The 15,837-nt window shown below is 44.7% G+C and overlaps 1 protein-coding gene across 2 annotated transcripts in view; it reads right to left on the bottom strand.

The window, feature by feature from the left end:
* Window positions 1–317: 317 nt before the first annotated feature.
* Window positions 318–15,837, bottom strand: part of TOGARAM1 (TOG array regulator of axonemal microtubules 1) — a gene marked incomplete at its 5' end in the record, with an annotated part of 28,908 nt that continues 13,388 nt past the window's right edge. The window contains 13 exons of one of the 2 annotated variants that reach the window (XM_081875761.1): window positions 318–1,554; window positions 4,306–4,392; window positions 4,784–5,003; window positions 5,963–6,155; window positions 6,335–6,456; window positions 8,001–8,127; window positions 9,211–9,369; window positions 10,459–10,694; window positions 12,764–12,869; window positions 12,984–13,137; window positions 13,345–13,422; window positions 13,804–13,960; window positions 15,320–15,498. In XM_081875761.1, the coding sequence (XP_081731887.1) occupies window positions 1,301–1,554; window positions 4,306–4,392; window positions 4,784–5,003; window positions 5,963–6,155; window positions 6,335–6,456; window positions 8,001–8,127; window positions 9,211–9,369; window positions 10,459–10,694; window positions 12,764–12,869; window positions 12,984–13,137; window positions 13,345–13,422; window positions 13,804–13,960; window positions 15,320–15,498 (2,072 nt within the window). In that variant the 3' untranslated portion in view covers window positions 318–1,300. The remainder of the gene's footprint in view (window positions 1,555–4,305; window positions 4,393–4,783; window positions 5,004–5,962; window positions 6,156–6,334; window positions 6,457–8,000; window positions 8,128–9,210; window positions 9,370–10,458; window positions 10,695–12,763; window positions 12,870–12,983; window positions 13,138–13,344; window positions 13,423–13,803; window positions 13,961–15,319; window positions 15,499–15,837) is intronic. The other variant, XM_081875762.1, reaches the window with a different exon arrangement.

Below are 15,837 nucleotides of genomic sequence, written 5' to 3'. Positions count from 1 at the left end.
CTCCTCACGTCTTCCCTCCATCAATAGGTTTGTTCCATAAAACCATCTCTGAAAGTGGCGTTGCTGACATGAACTTTCTCAGAAAGCTCATATGGCTGCAACATACAACAGCCCCAACTCACAGACTTCCCACATAGAAGACTAATTATGCACAGTAGTGAACTATATGGTCTGATCCTGACCTCCCCACGTTTTCTTTCCAAAATGGTGCATCTTGCCGGCCACTTTCCCCGTACTTCCATGGGGATTTTCATGACACACATTTTATGCTAAAGCTCCCAAAGTAAATTTCAAGTCTTCGCAACATGAGGGAATCATTTTTACAGAAATAAATCCATTTATTTTTTTAATAACATTTTGTTTTTATGTTTCAAATGAATACAGTACTTGTAGATGGTAAAATTTCGAGAGCAGAAGGAACAACTGGCACTAGATCTCTGAGGATTGCACAGCAGGGCAGAAAACTTAACACCTTTATAAATTCTGGACAGTATTATTTTTCACACTAAAATATGGAAGCTATATTCAACACGTGACATTTCTTTTAAGACATGTGTTGTTCAAAATATGTAAAAATTATTTCTTTTCTATAAATTTTGGTCAACATGCTTCATTATAACCTGTTAAAAGTTTTACAAGAGTGTGCAGATAATGATGCCCAACTGTCAAGCAGATGTCATACATCAACAGCAAAAGCAAGCGAACACTGCACAATCATGACTGGGACTGATTTTAAAAATACATTTTCCCCCACAAATATCACACAGAACCCTGTTCTTTATAAATGTGCCTCTCAAAAGTTTTTTCCCCCCCTCCCTCTTAAGGCTACACGAGAAGACATGTCATAACATGATTTCATGATTAGAACTATTCCTATTTTTAAAATCTCATCTTCGTTAGCGCACACACAGGGCATTGTCCCACTGAGTCTACAGAAGAGTGCAAACAAGCAGAGCTGACTTTTGCTTTCGCAAGACATCCATTCCCCAACTCCACAGAATTCTTGGAACAGCACCAGAGGGGGGAGAGTTCCCAAGCATCATACTGATTTTGGTTTCGGCCTGGGACGTGTACCAGGGGGAAGAAAAACCCAGTAATTAAAAGCAGTCAATCCAAGTCCACTTCCACGTGAAAAGCACAGGCACTGTGAAGGAATGCAGCGAGAGAGAGAGAGGGGGGGGATGCTCCACTCGACCCCACGGAAAAGAGTTTGCTGTCAGTTATTCAGTAACCTGTAGGAACCGTACTGTCCACGTAGGTGCATTTATTCATGCACACGCCTGCATCTGCTCAGTCTGCTTCAGGTAGCTTGGTCAAGGAATTCTTCCAGAGTTCTTTTGATGTGGGGGGACTGGGACGAAGCTTGGATCAGCAGGTTCTGACCCATTTGTGCAAAAAGCGCTTTGGACAATTTAGCAGTGGCTGTCCGAATATTCCCGCCGGCTCCGGGTAAGGAGCCGCTGTTGGTCATGTTGCCCAGCAGGTGCCACAGGACCACCAAGACTTTCTGCTCCACGGCGTGAGGCTTGCGAGGATACAGCTCCACCACCAGCTCTGGATTCGGAACAACAAAAAGGGGGAGGCGGAGAGAGAGGGGGAGTAACTGGTCACACCAAAGGCTCTCTTCCCCACCTCAAGCCTTGGCCTGCTCCACTTGAGCAAGAATGCAACTGAAAGCATGCAAACTCAGAACATCTTCTGGAAAGGCCATCAATTAAGCCCATGGTGCTCCAAACAAGCTTTGTGGGGAAGGGTCCAGCTCAGCAGCAGAGCACAGTGGAAGGCCTTGACTTCAATCCCCAGGAATTGTTAGGGGAGACCCCCGCTGCCAATGCATGTAGACAGTACAGTGGTACAGTGGTGCCTCGCAAGACAAAATTAATCCGTTCCGCGAGTCTCTTCGTCTAGCGGTTTTTTCGTCTTGCGAAGCACGGCTATTAGCGGCTTAGCGGCTATTAACGGCTTAGGGGCTTTAAGAAAAAGGAAAAAAACTCGCAAGAACTCGCAAGAGGTTTCGTCTTGCAAAGCAAGCCCATAGGGAAATTCGTCTTGCGGAATGACTCAAAAGACGGAAAACTCTTTCGTCTAGCGCGTTTTTCGTCTTGCGAGGCATTCGTCTTGCGGGGCACCACTGTACCTCAGGTTACATACGCTTCAGGTTACAGACTCCGCTAACCCAGAAATAGTACCTCGGGTTAAGAACTTAAGAGCATTTTGAACAACTTTGTTCTTGCTGCTAGAGCCAAATACGAGCCAAGGAAACACCACCCTCCCCCTTTGCTTTGTTATATACACACTTTCACCGTTCATTATCCTTAATCATAAAGCCAGGCTTCAGTGACATAATGAGCATATTAAAAAATTGTCCAGTAGCACCTTAGAGACCAACTAAGTTTGTTCTGGGCATAAGCTTATGAGTGCATGCACACTTCAGATACTTGTGCATGCACACGAAAGCTTATACAGTGGTACCTCGGGTTACATACGCTTCAAATTACATACACTTCAGGTTACAGACTCTGCTAACCCAGAAATAGTGCTTCAGGTTAAGAACTTTGCTTCAGGATGAGAACAGAAATTGTGCTCCGGCGGTGCTGCAGCAGCAGGAGGCCCCATTAGCTAAAGTGGTGCTTCAGCTTAAGAACAGTTTCAGGTTAAGAATGGACCTCCGGAACAGGCTTCCGGTCTGATTGCAAAGTGGAAGCAAGCGGGCTTTTCCTCAGGAGAGGGAGGCCAGCTCCTTGAGGACAAAGGGGGTGCTAAAAGGGCACCTTAGCCCCCCAAAACCCCGCTGAAAGGATACTCAGGGGGTAAGGATACCAGCGCTGCAGAGTAGCGATTCCCCTGGCCGCCAGGTATCTTCTTTAAAGAGGAGACGAGAGCGGCGGGGTAGAAGGGCAGCGGGACGCCATTGCCAGCCTCTAGGAGCGCAGCCCCGAACCTGCCCACTGGAGCGATCGGCTTTCCAAATTGAAAGAAATCGTTTGGGAAGTTTTGAAAGGATTAAAATTTGCTGATTTGGACCCAATTCGATGCAGACAAAGGGTAAAAAGGAGGTCAACTTTGTCTCAATTTTGAAGCGCACAAAAGAACTATTATCAGTGTGGAGCATAACCGTGAGTAAAAAACAAGCGGAGACTGCGTGGCAACTGGAACTATCTTGCTGTTTTATATTTTTTTTTTTGGCTTTTGATATTTTTTAAGGGACTTACATAAGGAACTGGTGGGGTGAAGAAGATCGAGGGGATAGAGGGAATAATCCCTTTCTTTTTAGTTTGGTGAGTGGTCAAGATGGCGAGGAAGGATTTTGAGAACGGATTACTTTACTTTCGATTTTAAGTGAACTGCACAACGAACTGGAAAGTTCTTATTTTTTGTTATTTTTACACCCTCACCCTGGCAGCATTGTTTATTAACAAGGGAAGAAGTATTATTTAACAAGGGTTATGGGAAATGATTTATAATGAATTGAAGAAAATGTTGAAATATACATTTGTTAAGAAACCAGAAGCATTTTTACTAGGCATTACAGGTAATGAGATAAATAAGAAAGAAAAGAAGTTATTTTTATATGCAGTGACAGCAGCAAGAATATTGATGGCCCAGAAATGGAAACAGGAGGAATTACCTACGATAGAAGAATGGAGAACTAAAATGATGGATTATGCAGAATTGGACAGAATGACAGGAAGGATCCGGAATCGACGAGATCAAAGATTTACAGAAGACTGGGAAAAGTTTATCCAATATATGCAAAAACTGAGTGATAATAAAATTACGTTTGTAAGCTTTAAGGAAGCTCTGTGAGGGGAAAGGGTTAAAAGGGTAGAAATGTGTAAAAAGTAACAATAGGAAGGAATGGCAGACAAATTGAGGGAAGTCAAAAAAGAGAAGATGTAATTAAGATGTATGGAATGTATACATTTGTTTTTGTATTTGAAAACTAATAAAAAGAAAAAAAGAAAAAAGAATGGACCTCCAGAACGAATTAAGTACTTAACCCGAGGTACCACTGTACTGCCATAGATGGACCAATGGCCTGACTCTGTGTGAGGTGGCTTCCTCAGTTCTTCAGCTTAAACTCCTGCTCTGCTTTCAGCTGTTATAATGGGATGGGATATCAATGGGCTATTTCACGTTCGTTTTACATCCCTTAGGTTGGCAACAACCTTCCAAGCTGCCTGGCACCATCACGGACCCTGCAGAGCAGTAAAGAGTCTTGAGCAAGCAGATCCTGCGCAGGCTCACCCTGGAAGGGCGAACTCTGGGTACGAAGGCACGGCAGCAAAGCACGAAGAGCCTCACCTGCAAGCTTCTCTGTGATGTCTTGCTTGGCTTTCCCATTCAGAAACTGGGCCTTTGTGCAGAACGGCTGAAGCAGCAGGTAGTTGTCTAGATGCAGAGGAGGGAGGGAGACAGAAAACCAACTCAGGGGGAGTCCCAGGAGGGCTACATATATCCTGTGTTTGATGCAGAATAGCCAGGAAGGGGCTATTTTGGAATTCCCTGGCAGGGAAGTGCACAGAATGAGGCCTTTGGAATCCTAAACATACCCACCCACCCACCCACCCACCCCAGAATTGGCTGGAAGCTTGCTCCAGTTTGGAATCATTCCTCCACCCCCTGGAGCGCCAGTGTGCCAACACACAATGAACAGATGCATAAACTGAGCAATGGAAAAAGAAACAAGAGTTCTTGGTTGCTCAGCCCCAAACCTGCTGCAAATTCTTTTCCGCAACCCTGTTTTCTGAAGGGTGGCTGGCAGTTGAAAGGGCCCCATTACCTAAGTGTTGACAAAGAGCTTGGATGACGTTTGTGGCAGCGGCGTAGATGCCTGGATTCTTGGAGTTCAGGTTGTTGTCCACCAAGGCAGGAATCAGCATATTGATAATGGGGGACAGCTTCTCTTTCAGCAGAGGAATCAGGCGGTGCATCGTCTCCAGGGCCACCTGGTTGACTTTGCTGTTGGAGTCGTGCAAGCGGGACTTGAAGGCATCGAAGATCTAGACAAGGGCACAGGACCACAACAGCTGGAAGCCCGTTTCCTCATGCGGATGCAGTGAGCTGACCAGGCTCTGCATGCTGATCTAAACGCGGTTGATGCCCCAGGACAACAGCACACACATCAAGCAGCCTACGCCCAACACTTGTGGGGAGGGCAAAACAAAGGAAGAGGCTGCAGACCGCTTTGGTCCACGTGCATCCCAACATCTCCAAACACTATAGTCAGTGAAGGAGTTAGAATTCTGGGCTTCTTTTGTTCAAGAAATAGCCGATATATGAAAAACAAGTTAATATCAGATAATCAAAAAGGAAACGGGGAAACCAGGCTCCTAAACGACCTGTTCTGCTCATTCTGCAGTGGTAAATTCTTACTGACCATTTTATAGAGAGCCAAGATGGAAAAGGCTAACTTGTCAAAGGCTCTGCAACACATCCATGTGCCAGGGAGAGGCCAAGCAACAGTCCCTGGTGTCTAAACCTGGTGCACAGTCCCAGGCCATGAGGGGCCTTGGTCCACATCCCATGGTGCAAAGGGGTGAGCTGAGCATGTGTCCAGGAGGAGGGCAGGGCGTGCAAAGACCCATAAAGAGATCGAACACACTTGCATTTCCATGTACATTTCAGTGGTGGCGCCACAAGATGCCACACTCAATCCCTGCCCTTCCCAACTCAAGGGAGCTCTTTCCCTGTGCCCTTTGAGAACTGCTGCCAGTCGCAATAGATGACACAGGGCTAGCTGGAACGGTGGTCGAAACCCCACCCCCCCAACATCATTTCTCCCCCTATATAGCTGTGTTTCTACCTATAGGGTCAAACAGGCTCCTCCTTTGTTCAGAGTGATCCTCCATTTCCCCTCGGACCCACGATATTTTCCAATTTAAATTTCCTGGTTTCTGCTCCATGGGATCCCCTGCTAGCTCCAACAAGGATGTTGAGGGCTTTTTCTTTCTATGGTTACCTTCACAATGTTTGCAACAACAAGGTCCTGGTTATTTTCTGTGTCTGCCAACAGCTGCTTAATTCCATTAATTCGATCCCGGAAATCCTTTGCATTCAGTAGCGTCGTTATGACCTTCACGTATTCCGCACTTTCCAAGGCGTTACGGGGAGCTAATTTCCGGGGCATTTCGCGTACTTCTCTAATCTCTCTGCTGAAAAGAAGAACGTCAAGAGGTTTGTGGCGGAGCTTTCCTACTTCTGCAGCCTTTGTAATAACTTCAGAGAAGGCCCATATAGTTCAATAGATTCTAGAGCTACGCAGGAGAGGTTCCCAACTCCTTAGCCCATTTCCCCCCCCCCAAGCTTTTGAAGCAGGAAGGGCCAACTGTACCTGTCGCCAGCATTGAGTGCTTCTCGCGACACAGAGGCTGATCTCGAATTGTCCATGTTGCTGGTGTGACCCCTTCTTCCGCCCTTGGCCGAGGGTGTGACTATCGGCATCTCTCCCAGACCCTGAAATTGCATTACAAAGACAGGGAGGGTTATATCCAACTAAGTTCTATTCAGAGCGTGGCTGGCAGTTGAAAAGGTCCCATTACCTAAGTGTTGACAAAGAGCTTGGATGACGTTTGTGGCAGCGGCGTAGATGCCTGGATTCTTGGAGTTCAGGTTGTTGTCCACTGAATGAGCCTAAGATAGTCATGTCTACAGGGCCCTGCAGGATCTGATTCCTTTCCAGAGGGCCTGTAAGACAGAGTTGTTCCGCCTGGCCTTTGGCTTGGAGCCAATTTGATTCGCTCCTCTTTCTTTTTCCTTTTTCCTTTCTCCTCCTGTGATGAGGCTGCATTTTAATATTTTAATGTTTCAATATTTTAATGTTGTATTTTAATCTTGTTTTTAAGTTGTATTCATTCAACTTGTTTTTATTATTGCTTGTTAGCCGCCCTGAGCCTGGCCTTGGCTGGGGAAGGCGGGGTATAAATAAAAATTATTATTATTATTATTATTATTATTATTATTATTATTACAAACTTCAATGGGTCTTCTCTGAGTAGGATTAACGTTGGATACAACTCCAAGAGAGCATCTGGGTAAAAAAATTAAGGGTAGAATTCAACAATGTGTTACTACAAATGTTTCATCTGCACAAGCACATCAACTTGCCAGACAGAACAATCTCCCACCAAGTGCTGTTTCAGGGGTTCTCTCTACCACCCCAAGAGCGAATTTTTGGGGTGCACAAGGAAAAATATTTATGAGGCATTCTCTACTTAACTGGTGGAAAGGGCATTACTTGCAGAGTTCTAAAAGCAGTCAGTCAGTTTCTGAAAAAATCCAAGGGTCAGGAGGCTAATGATCAGCCTCCAGGTATAGTTTCTCAGACAGATAATAATAAAAGCAGCAGCAAACAATAACTGTGCCTGTTTATAACAGGGGTCAGCAAACTTTTTCAGCAGGGGGCTGGTCCACTGTCCCTAAGACCTTGTGGGGGGCCGGACTATATTTTGGAAAAAAAATATGAACGAATTCCTATGCCCCACAAACAACACAGAAATGCATTTTAATTAAAAGGACACATTCTATTCATGTAAAAACACGCTGATTTCTGGACCGTCCGCGGGCTGGACTGAGAAGGCGATTGGGCCTTAGTTTGCCTACACATGGTTTATAACATGGACCAACTAATTATCTTACAAGGCAGGGACTGAAAGCAGGACTTGTGAAAAGCTAATGAGGATGGGTGCATCCTCACTGTCTGTGATAATTAGAACGAAGGATTGTTCCTCAGGAAGTGTATCAGATGTCACCTCTCAAAGATGGTCTAAATTATTTCTGGATATTTTAGGTGGGATACAAAGGTGTCACCTAAGTGACAACCAATGAACACAGCGAAGACAAAGGCCTCTGCTGTCTGTCCGACACTTTAAAAGAGAAGTTGGAATTGTCAAGTTGGCAAAACCTTGGCAGTAGCGGTCAGTTCATCGCTACTTCCAAAATCTGACAAATCTCCCCGCCTCTTGCTTTTAATACACGACGTTACATTCTTCACAGCCTACCTTCTGCCGCAGGCTGCTGACAGTCTCCTTCACGTAAGGCAAGTCCTTTGGCAGCACATACTTTTCAAGCATCTTGTCAAAGTCTGCGTGTGTCATCAAAGTGAAGAGCATCTTCCGTCCATAGTACCTGCACCCGCCACAAATCAGATGAGCAGATTTACACCCATGAACATAACCCAAAGCATGTCTGTCAGGTCTGATTCTTTAGTAAAATAACAACAACAATAATAATAATAATGCTTGACTGAGGATACCGGAGCTCAGTTACAGACTCATTGTCTGTCTGTCTGTCTGTCTGTTTCTTTATTAAATTTGTATTCTGCCCTTCACCCGTAGATCTCAGAGCTGTTCACACCCTGCCCCACCTCCCTGGGATGTACATTATGAAGCACTATAAATATATGCTCTAAGTAAAGAAGTCTTTCTGTAAAATGTACAGTATTATTATTATTATTTGAATTTATATACCGCCCTATACCCAGAGGTCTCAGGGTGGTTCACAGAACAAAATCAAAATATAAAACCACAAAATATATAATCAAAATAAAAAGAACAACTCAATAACACACGCACCCCATATCATATTTGTGAAGCATTTGAGGGCTCATGTTTCCTGCACTGTAGTGGGCTGGACTAGATGAACCTTGGGGTCCCACTTCCAACAATTCCAATGGTTCAATGAACCACAGGAAGGCATTCATATAAAACCTTGCTCATATCAATTATTTCCGCTTTGCTAATTATGTACATACAAAATGTATTCTCTGCATGTGTAAAAAAAGGAGCACTAAGAGCAGCGAGATCAAAAGTTGGGAATCACGACAATAACTGTATTTGGAGCCAGATGTCAATCAGTAATCTGCATATGGAGCCTCTAGTGATGAACCAATTTGCATGAACTTAACATGCATAAAACTGCAGCTGGAAGACAAACGGCACTTTTATGCAATGCTCTCATTCTGAACCAGTTTAGAAATGTAGAAAACTTTCAAATGGTGTTTTCTAAAGCTTATACTGAGATTTTTCAAGCTTGAAAAATCAGCTGAAAAAATGTGACCTGAGCTTCTTTCATTTCCTTCCCAGTCTCTGATCCGTCAGCTATTTCTGCCATTACATATTCACATTTCTTCATGTGTGAATCTAGGTTTCCAGACAAGTTGGGAGGTCACAGCATTCCATATTCCTTTTTGCTCTGCATCTGCTCACTCACCTTGTTTCTTGTGATCCGTCTTGGACAAATTTTGCTACTGCAGACAGAAGCTTGTCGGTCACATCCTTAATGCCCGACAATGCTCGGCCCGGCCCCATGTGCTCCACCACATCTGACAAGTGCTGGGCCGCACATCTTCTCACTGCTGTGTTCAAGTGGCTAATGGGAACGAGAAGAAAGGAAAACATCCGCAAGAGAGAAGTGTGTGAAACAATGATTTTGAAAGCAGACCCTAAAAACTTCCACAGCTGCACAGCAGAACCCTTCCTTTAAGCTGCTGATCACAGCAATGTGGAGATCATCTGGAGTTAAAGCAGTGGATCTGGCTGGATGACCAATAAGCAGCCCCACTCCATTCTCCCAACGTAATCTGGACTAGAGAGCAGGTGCCTTGTAGGAATGCGCTGACAAGAAACCTTTCAACAACTGACAGTTTTGTTTCATGCAGAAGCAGCAGCAACCAAGGAAGAATGCCTATGAATCACTATTGCAATAAAGCGGCTCTCTCAAAGTTCTGCTGCAGGAAAGAAATACTTTTCTGAAGTGTGATGAGCGACTGGTTTATGTGACGGGGCTTCTGCACTCACATAGAATTTGCCTGTCCTAACTTTCTACCAAGCACACCTTTCAAAACAGCTTGCACACATTTCTAACTGGACTTCATCTCAATAGTGCTCCCGTGTGAGTCCCATTTCTTCCAGTGGAGCTCACACAGCAAGGATTAACTACTATTTACCGTATCTTTTGCTCTCTAAGACTCACTTTTTCCCTCCTAAAACGGGGAAATGTGTGTGCGTCTTATGGAGCGAATGCAGGCTGTGCAGCTATCCCAGAAGCCAGAACAGCAAGAGGGATTGCTGCTTTCACTGCGTAGCGATCCCTCTTGCTGTTCTGGCTTCCGAGATTCAATTCCCCCCCCCCTCTTGTTTTCCTCCTCCAAAAACTAGGTGCGTCTTGTGGTCTGGTGAGTCTTACAGAGCAAAAAATACGGTATTTTATTTCATTTATACCCTACCTTTTAGTCCTCCTCCCCATGAGGAAGGTAAGGCTGAGAGGCAGCAACTGACCGAAGGTGGAATCCATGGTCAAGTGCAGATTTGAACCCCAATCTCCCAGGTCCTAGTTCAACACTCTGGCTGCCACACCACACTGGCTCTTATTATGAACTACATTTGTTTGACAACGAAGAGGCCTACAAAGGAGCAAATAAGAAGCAGGAGAAAGCTTTGAAGAGTCCCAGAGGCTCACCTTTGGCCTCCGTTGATCAGAGACGAGAGCGCCCGTGCTGGTGTCACGTTGTTCACCATGGCCTTCAAGGCTTTGTCAACATCCTCCCTAATGAAGGTGTTCAGTTCCCCAGCCTTGTGCAAGAGGACTTTCACCGTGTTATCCAGTTCTTGATCCATGCTCTTTTTCAGGTAGTTGAACAAGTCCCCTAGGCAAACCACGGCAGCTCGGGAAACAACGGAACGCAAATTCTTCACCTGTGCGAAAGAAAAGACCTTGAGTCAGACGATGATGGCAAAATGCAACGGTTGCCTTAAATCCAGACGAGACAGCAGAGCCACTGAGAATGTTTCCCTAGTCTTGAGAAAATAGTAAACTGCCTGCGCTGGACAGGATTGCGGTCTGAGGGTGCTTCTGGGTCCAGCTTTGCCACTGGAGGCCCAGTGTAACTGACCCTTGAGTGGGAGAGCTTGACCACAGTAGCTCAGGCAACAGGGACTTCTAGGACTGGATAACTGCAATGCACTCTATGTGGGGCTTTCCCTGGAAGCTACAGTTAGTGCAGAACGATGCAGCATAGCTGCCGACTGGAGTAACACGTGGGCTCAGAGATCTGCACTGGTTGCAGATTTAGTACTGGGTGAAGCTCAAGGTGTATACTGGTATATAAAACCCTTAACAGCTTGGGAACAGTTTACTTGTAGGGTTGCCTTACCCCAAAGGGCCCACCACTGGCACTAGTTACAAGTATCACATAATACTGTGGTACCTCTGGATACGAATGGGATCTGTTCCAGAGCCCCGTTCGCCTCCTGAAGTGAATGCAACCCGCGTCTGCGCATCGCGATTTGCCGCTTCTGCACATGATGTCATTTTGACAGTCTGCGCATGTGCAAGGAGCGAAACCCGGAAGTAATGAGTTCTATTACTTCCAGGTCGCCATGGAGCGCAACCTGAAACCGCTCAACCTGAAGCAACTTCAACCCGAGGTATGACTGTACTTGTTCTGTTTTTTTTAAAAAAATATTTTAGTGTGGCAGCATCCACACTTTGAAACTCCTTGCCTATGAACACTAAGCAGGTGTACTGTCTAGTCATTTCAACACCTGCATAAAACATTTTTGTTGAGGCAAGCCTACATAGACATGCAGAAGCTGATGTGCTTTAATCTCTTTTTAGTTTACTGCTCATTTTATTTGTCTTTCAAATGTTTTAACCACTTATTGTTATTGATAATTTTGATTTCTTGCAAACTGCTCAAAGGTTTTGTTACACTCAAGCAATATATGCATTCTGTTAAATCAACTGTTTTGTTTGCTACTACAAAGTAACATGGCTGTCATTCTGGAATTCAGAAGCACCTGCAGCCCCAACTCAGTCCATTAGAAAATGCCAATGAAATTCGAGGACCACCTTTGCTTAGGCTTGGTAGGCCAGAAAAGGAACAAAAAATAGTATTTTATCTGCATCCCACTGACAGGCATAAAAAAGAAGCCAAGCAAAATCCCAACTTCAGTATCTAGCATGTTACATAAAATTACCGGCTGCCCTATGTGCTGGCAAATTTAGGCTGTGACCCTAACCCCTCTTAGCTGGGACGGAATCGTGGTTAGGATTTTGCCACGTACCTACGGGACCGCCTCTCCTGGTATGCCCAACGGAGGACCTTAAGGTCCACAAATGACAACACTTTGGAGGTTCCAGGTCGCAAGGTGGCAAGGTGGCTAGATTCAGCCCTGGCCCCGACATGGTGGAATGCTCTATCACAAGAGATTAGGGCCCCACGGGACTAGATTCAGCCCTGGCCCCGACATGGTGGAATGCTCTATCACAAGAGATTAGGGCCCCACGGGACTTGACATCTTTCCGCGGGGCCTGCAAGACAGAGCTGTTCTACCTGGCCTTTGGTTTGGACTCAGTCTGACCCTTATGTTTCCCTCCCCTTATGTCTTTGATCTATGGGCTACTATTAAAATGAGGCTGCATTTTAAATTGTATTTTAACCAGTATTTTAAATTGGTTTTTTTTCTTTTTTCCCTATTCCCTATTATGTTTTTATTGTAATTTTACTGGTGTTTGCTGCCCTGAGCCTTATTATTATTATTATTATTATTATTAGTTGTGGAAGTAACAAGCTGAATGAACAATCAAACTTTTAGATAAAGGCTTGAGGGGAGGTAAAAATGAGGCAGGTGTAGGAGGAGCCGAGGTGCCAAACACAAAAGAAGACAAGCGGCTGCAATGCTACACCCACTTCAATGCTCCCCTCAAAACCATCAGCCAAGAAATTGCAGGAAAAGATCTAGATAGGAGAGGCGAGGTTAACCTCCTGAACAACAGACAGGCTGGTTTCGTGCAGCTTTGCCATCAGCACATCAGGGTGGTAGGCAGAGAGGCACCTAATCCAGTTCAGGCCTTCAATCTTCTTCTCCCTGTGTTTGAAAATGGAAACGACACAAAGCTATGCAAGCAGCACAGGGCGGAGGTCAATTCTAATTGCTAATGGCATAAAAATAAAGAAGAGAAAGATAACCTGGGACACATACCAGTCGTCTTCCGCAAGATAATGCAGGGCTTCCGAAAGAGCAAGTTCAGGTTTAGGGAAGGGTCTCAGTTCGGATGGTTCCATTATCTCTGGACTGTGCATGACAGACAGCACCCGGTCTTTCAACTGCATTCGTGGACCTGGAGAGACTTCACCTGCAAGCATTGCCCAGTTGGTGATTCAAAAGTGCAATGGGACTAGTAGCACGTGACAAACATGTGGCTGCATAGGCAGAGCAACCAGAGGCAGCCCCAGCCCCAGGGATGGCCAGATGTTCCCAACGGTAGAAGCAACCTGAGACGCCCCACAATACGCGACACGGCAACTATCTCTTTTTTTATATCTGAGCTGTGAAGTCTCACCTGATTCTAGCAAGACCGAAGGCTGTGCCCTTTTTACACTTGACATTCTCTTCAACAGAGGACTGAAAGCAGCATTTCCTGAGGGCAAAGAACCAGCTTTCATCAACAGCATATCTCCATAAGTTACTTAGATCACAAGCCTCTTTTAATCTTTGTACAGCCCCCCGACAATTTTGAGAAACAAGTGCTACACACTATCCAAACCACACCAGAAAAAAATCCCATTTGGAGTAAGAAACAGAGCTCAATGGATCTTAAAGCACTGTTGCTTTCACTGTTTCATCCTTCCTTTGCGATCTGCACACAGAGACCAAGCAGCCTGCTAGAGGAAGAAAGGCCTCTCCCTCCACACACAGCACAGAAGTAAGTGATGGAGCTGGACTTGCAGGTCAATGACTTTCACAGGCGTATTTACAAGGTGGCATTGCAAGAGCAGTTAAAAACAACAACTTGGCTTACTGGTTTCGGTTGTCTTCTTCTCCGATTCATTGTGCTTAAGCAGTTCCCAAGTGTGCGATTCCTTTCTTTCAAGATCTCTAACTTCCTGATATTCTTTTTCTTCTCTTTTCTTCTGTCTCATCTTCTCCCGGGCAGATTTGGATAAGGCAACTTTCATCTGCATAGAACAGAAAAGTGTACTTTTTTATGGTAAGTATTTTTATACCCACCGTATCAGAAAATATCAAGGTGGCATACAATGTTAAAACAAAAAATGTTAAAAGATGCAGATGCATGTGCCAGGCTCATCAGAAATAAGATAGCTATTAAGGACCGTTGGCATAAAAAGTCTTCAAGAGACACCTGAAAGTCAAAATTTTTGAATATTATTGGTGGATTCTCCAGCAGTCTGACTTCATTCCTGGAGGACAACAATATCTTAATGGATGAAGTGAGATAGCACTTCAGTGACAAACAGAACACGTCCCCTTTCTCTCACAATAATTTCCTCACCTTTTCAAACACACACACACACATTTTGGTCTGTGTGTGTGGTTTGGGAGCTGCACGGTCAGGGAAAAAACAATGCTGTCCAGGGTTGTGAAGACTGCAGAGAGAATAATTGGGTGCACTCTTCCCACCTTGGGTCAAATCTATGCTGCCAGGTGCCAAAAGAAAGCTGCAGAGATAGTGCAGGATAGTGCGCACCCCGGAAATGATCTCTTTCAGCTTCTGCCTTCTGGAAGAAGGTCCAAGGTAGTAAAGACCAGGACTAGCCGCCTGAGAAACAGTTTCTACCCAAATGCAATTCTGGTTTTAAATGCAGTATAAGTAGTCTCTACAGTATATTGTATTTTAAAAGGGGGTTTCAGAGTTTTTAGGGGTTTTTGAATGTCTTATGTAGATTTTTCCATTTCATTGTTCTATATGGGACAATGACAATAAAGATATTGTATCGTATCGTACTCAAATAACTTTTCCACAGCAGAAAAACAGGATGATTCCAGAAACAGTCACGCAAATAACACCGTGGCTGCAATGTTAACTCTGATGCACTTTGCAAGACGCTGCACATGCATCTGAGTGATCAGCTATTGAGAGGTCAACAATTGCTAAGAGACTGCAGATGCCTGTCGTGCATACTTTAGCGCAAAGGAGAAATGAACAAAAGTGAAAAGTAAGTCTGCTAACCAGAGTTAAGAATAAAATAGGGCCTCGCTCAGCATTACCTAGCCTAGTGAAAAAAAGATGGTGCTTTATTGTTTAAACTTGCTGGAATCTTTTAGGATAACAGAATGGGATCATGCTGGCATTTGTCACTGTGCCACAGTATGTATCAGGAACTATTTGCAATTCGTTCCTGAGCCCATTATCTGTAAGTGCGTTATTTGGCCACATGCAACATCTTAACACATTAAACAACATCAACAAGAACAAAATGCAATCGTAGCAACCGTGGCACATGGGCGCATTGTGCATTTTCAGAAAGCTCATCTTTGTGACAGTCCCCCTTCTGCAATGTGTTTTCCATTCTTACATCTCTTTCGTTTTCCACATCAAAATAAAGTGCAGGGTTCTGCTGTTGGACGGCTCTCCCGTAGATCCCGGAAAGCGGCTCCATGCTTTGCTTGAACGAAGGTGCATCTCCATTCTCCATGGAGAATATCAGGGACTGGCCGTAACTTAGTGGAGCCGAAGGTGGGCTTCCAAACACTCCTAAAAAGACATATATGGCTCATTGGGTTATCATGAAAGATCCAACACTCATGATGATTTTTTTTTTTCCTGGTATACATTATCTCTTTAAACACAACCATTTTATGCACAGGTTTAAACAAGGTGACAACGGCACCAAGGGCATTCACAGGAACTGTTTTCTTTTCTACGTTTCTTTGCCTCTTTTATCGCCAGCAGGAAAAGGCAAGCACAGCTACTATTTGCTCAGCAAGAAATGTTTCCACAGGACCATGTGACCTCCCACTCCAACAAAAACACATACAAGGGAGTTGGGTGGGGGAGAAGGATCATAAAGCAAAATATATTTTAAGCCTTCCT

This window comes from Podarcis erhardii (genome assembly GCF_964252035.2).
Source record: "Podarcis erhardii genome assembly, chromosome: 1".
NCBI lineage: Eukaryota > Metazoa > Chordata > Lepidosauria > Squamata > Lacertidae > Podarcis > Podarcis erhardii.
Note: the sequence above shows the minus strand (reverse complement) of the source record. Positions and strands in the feature narration are given on the sequence as shown.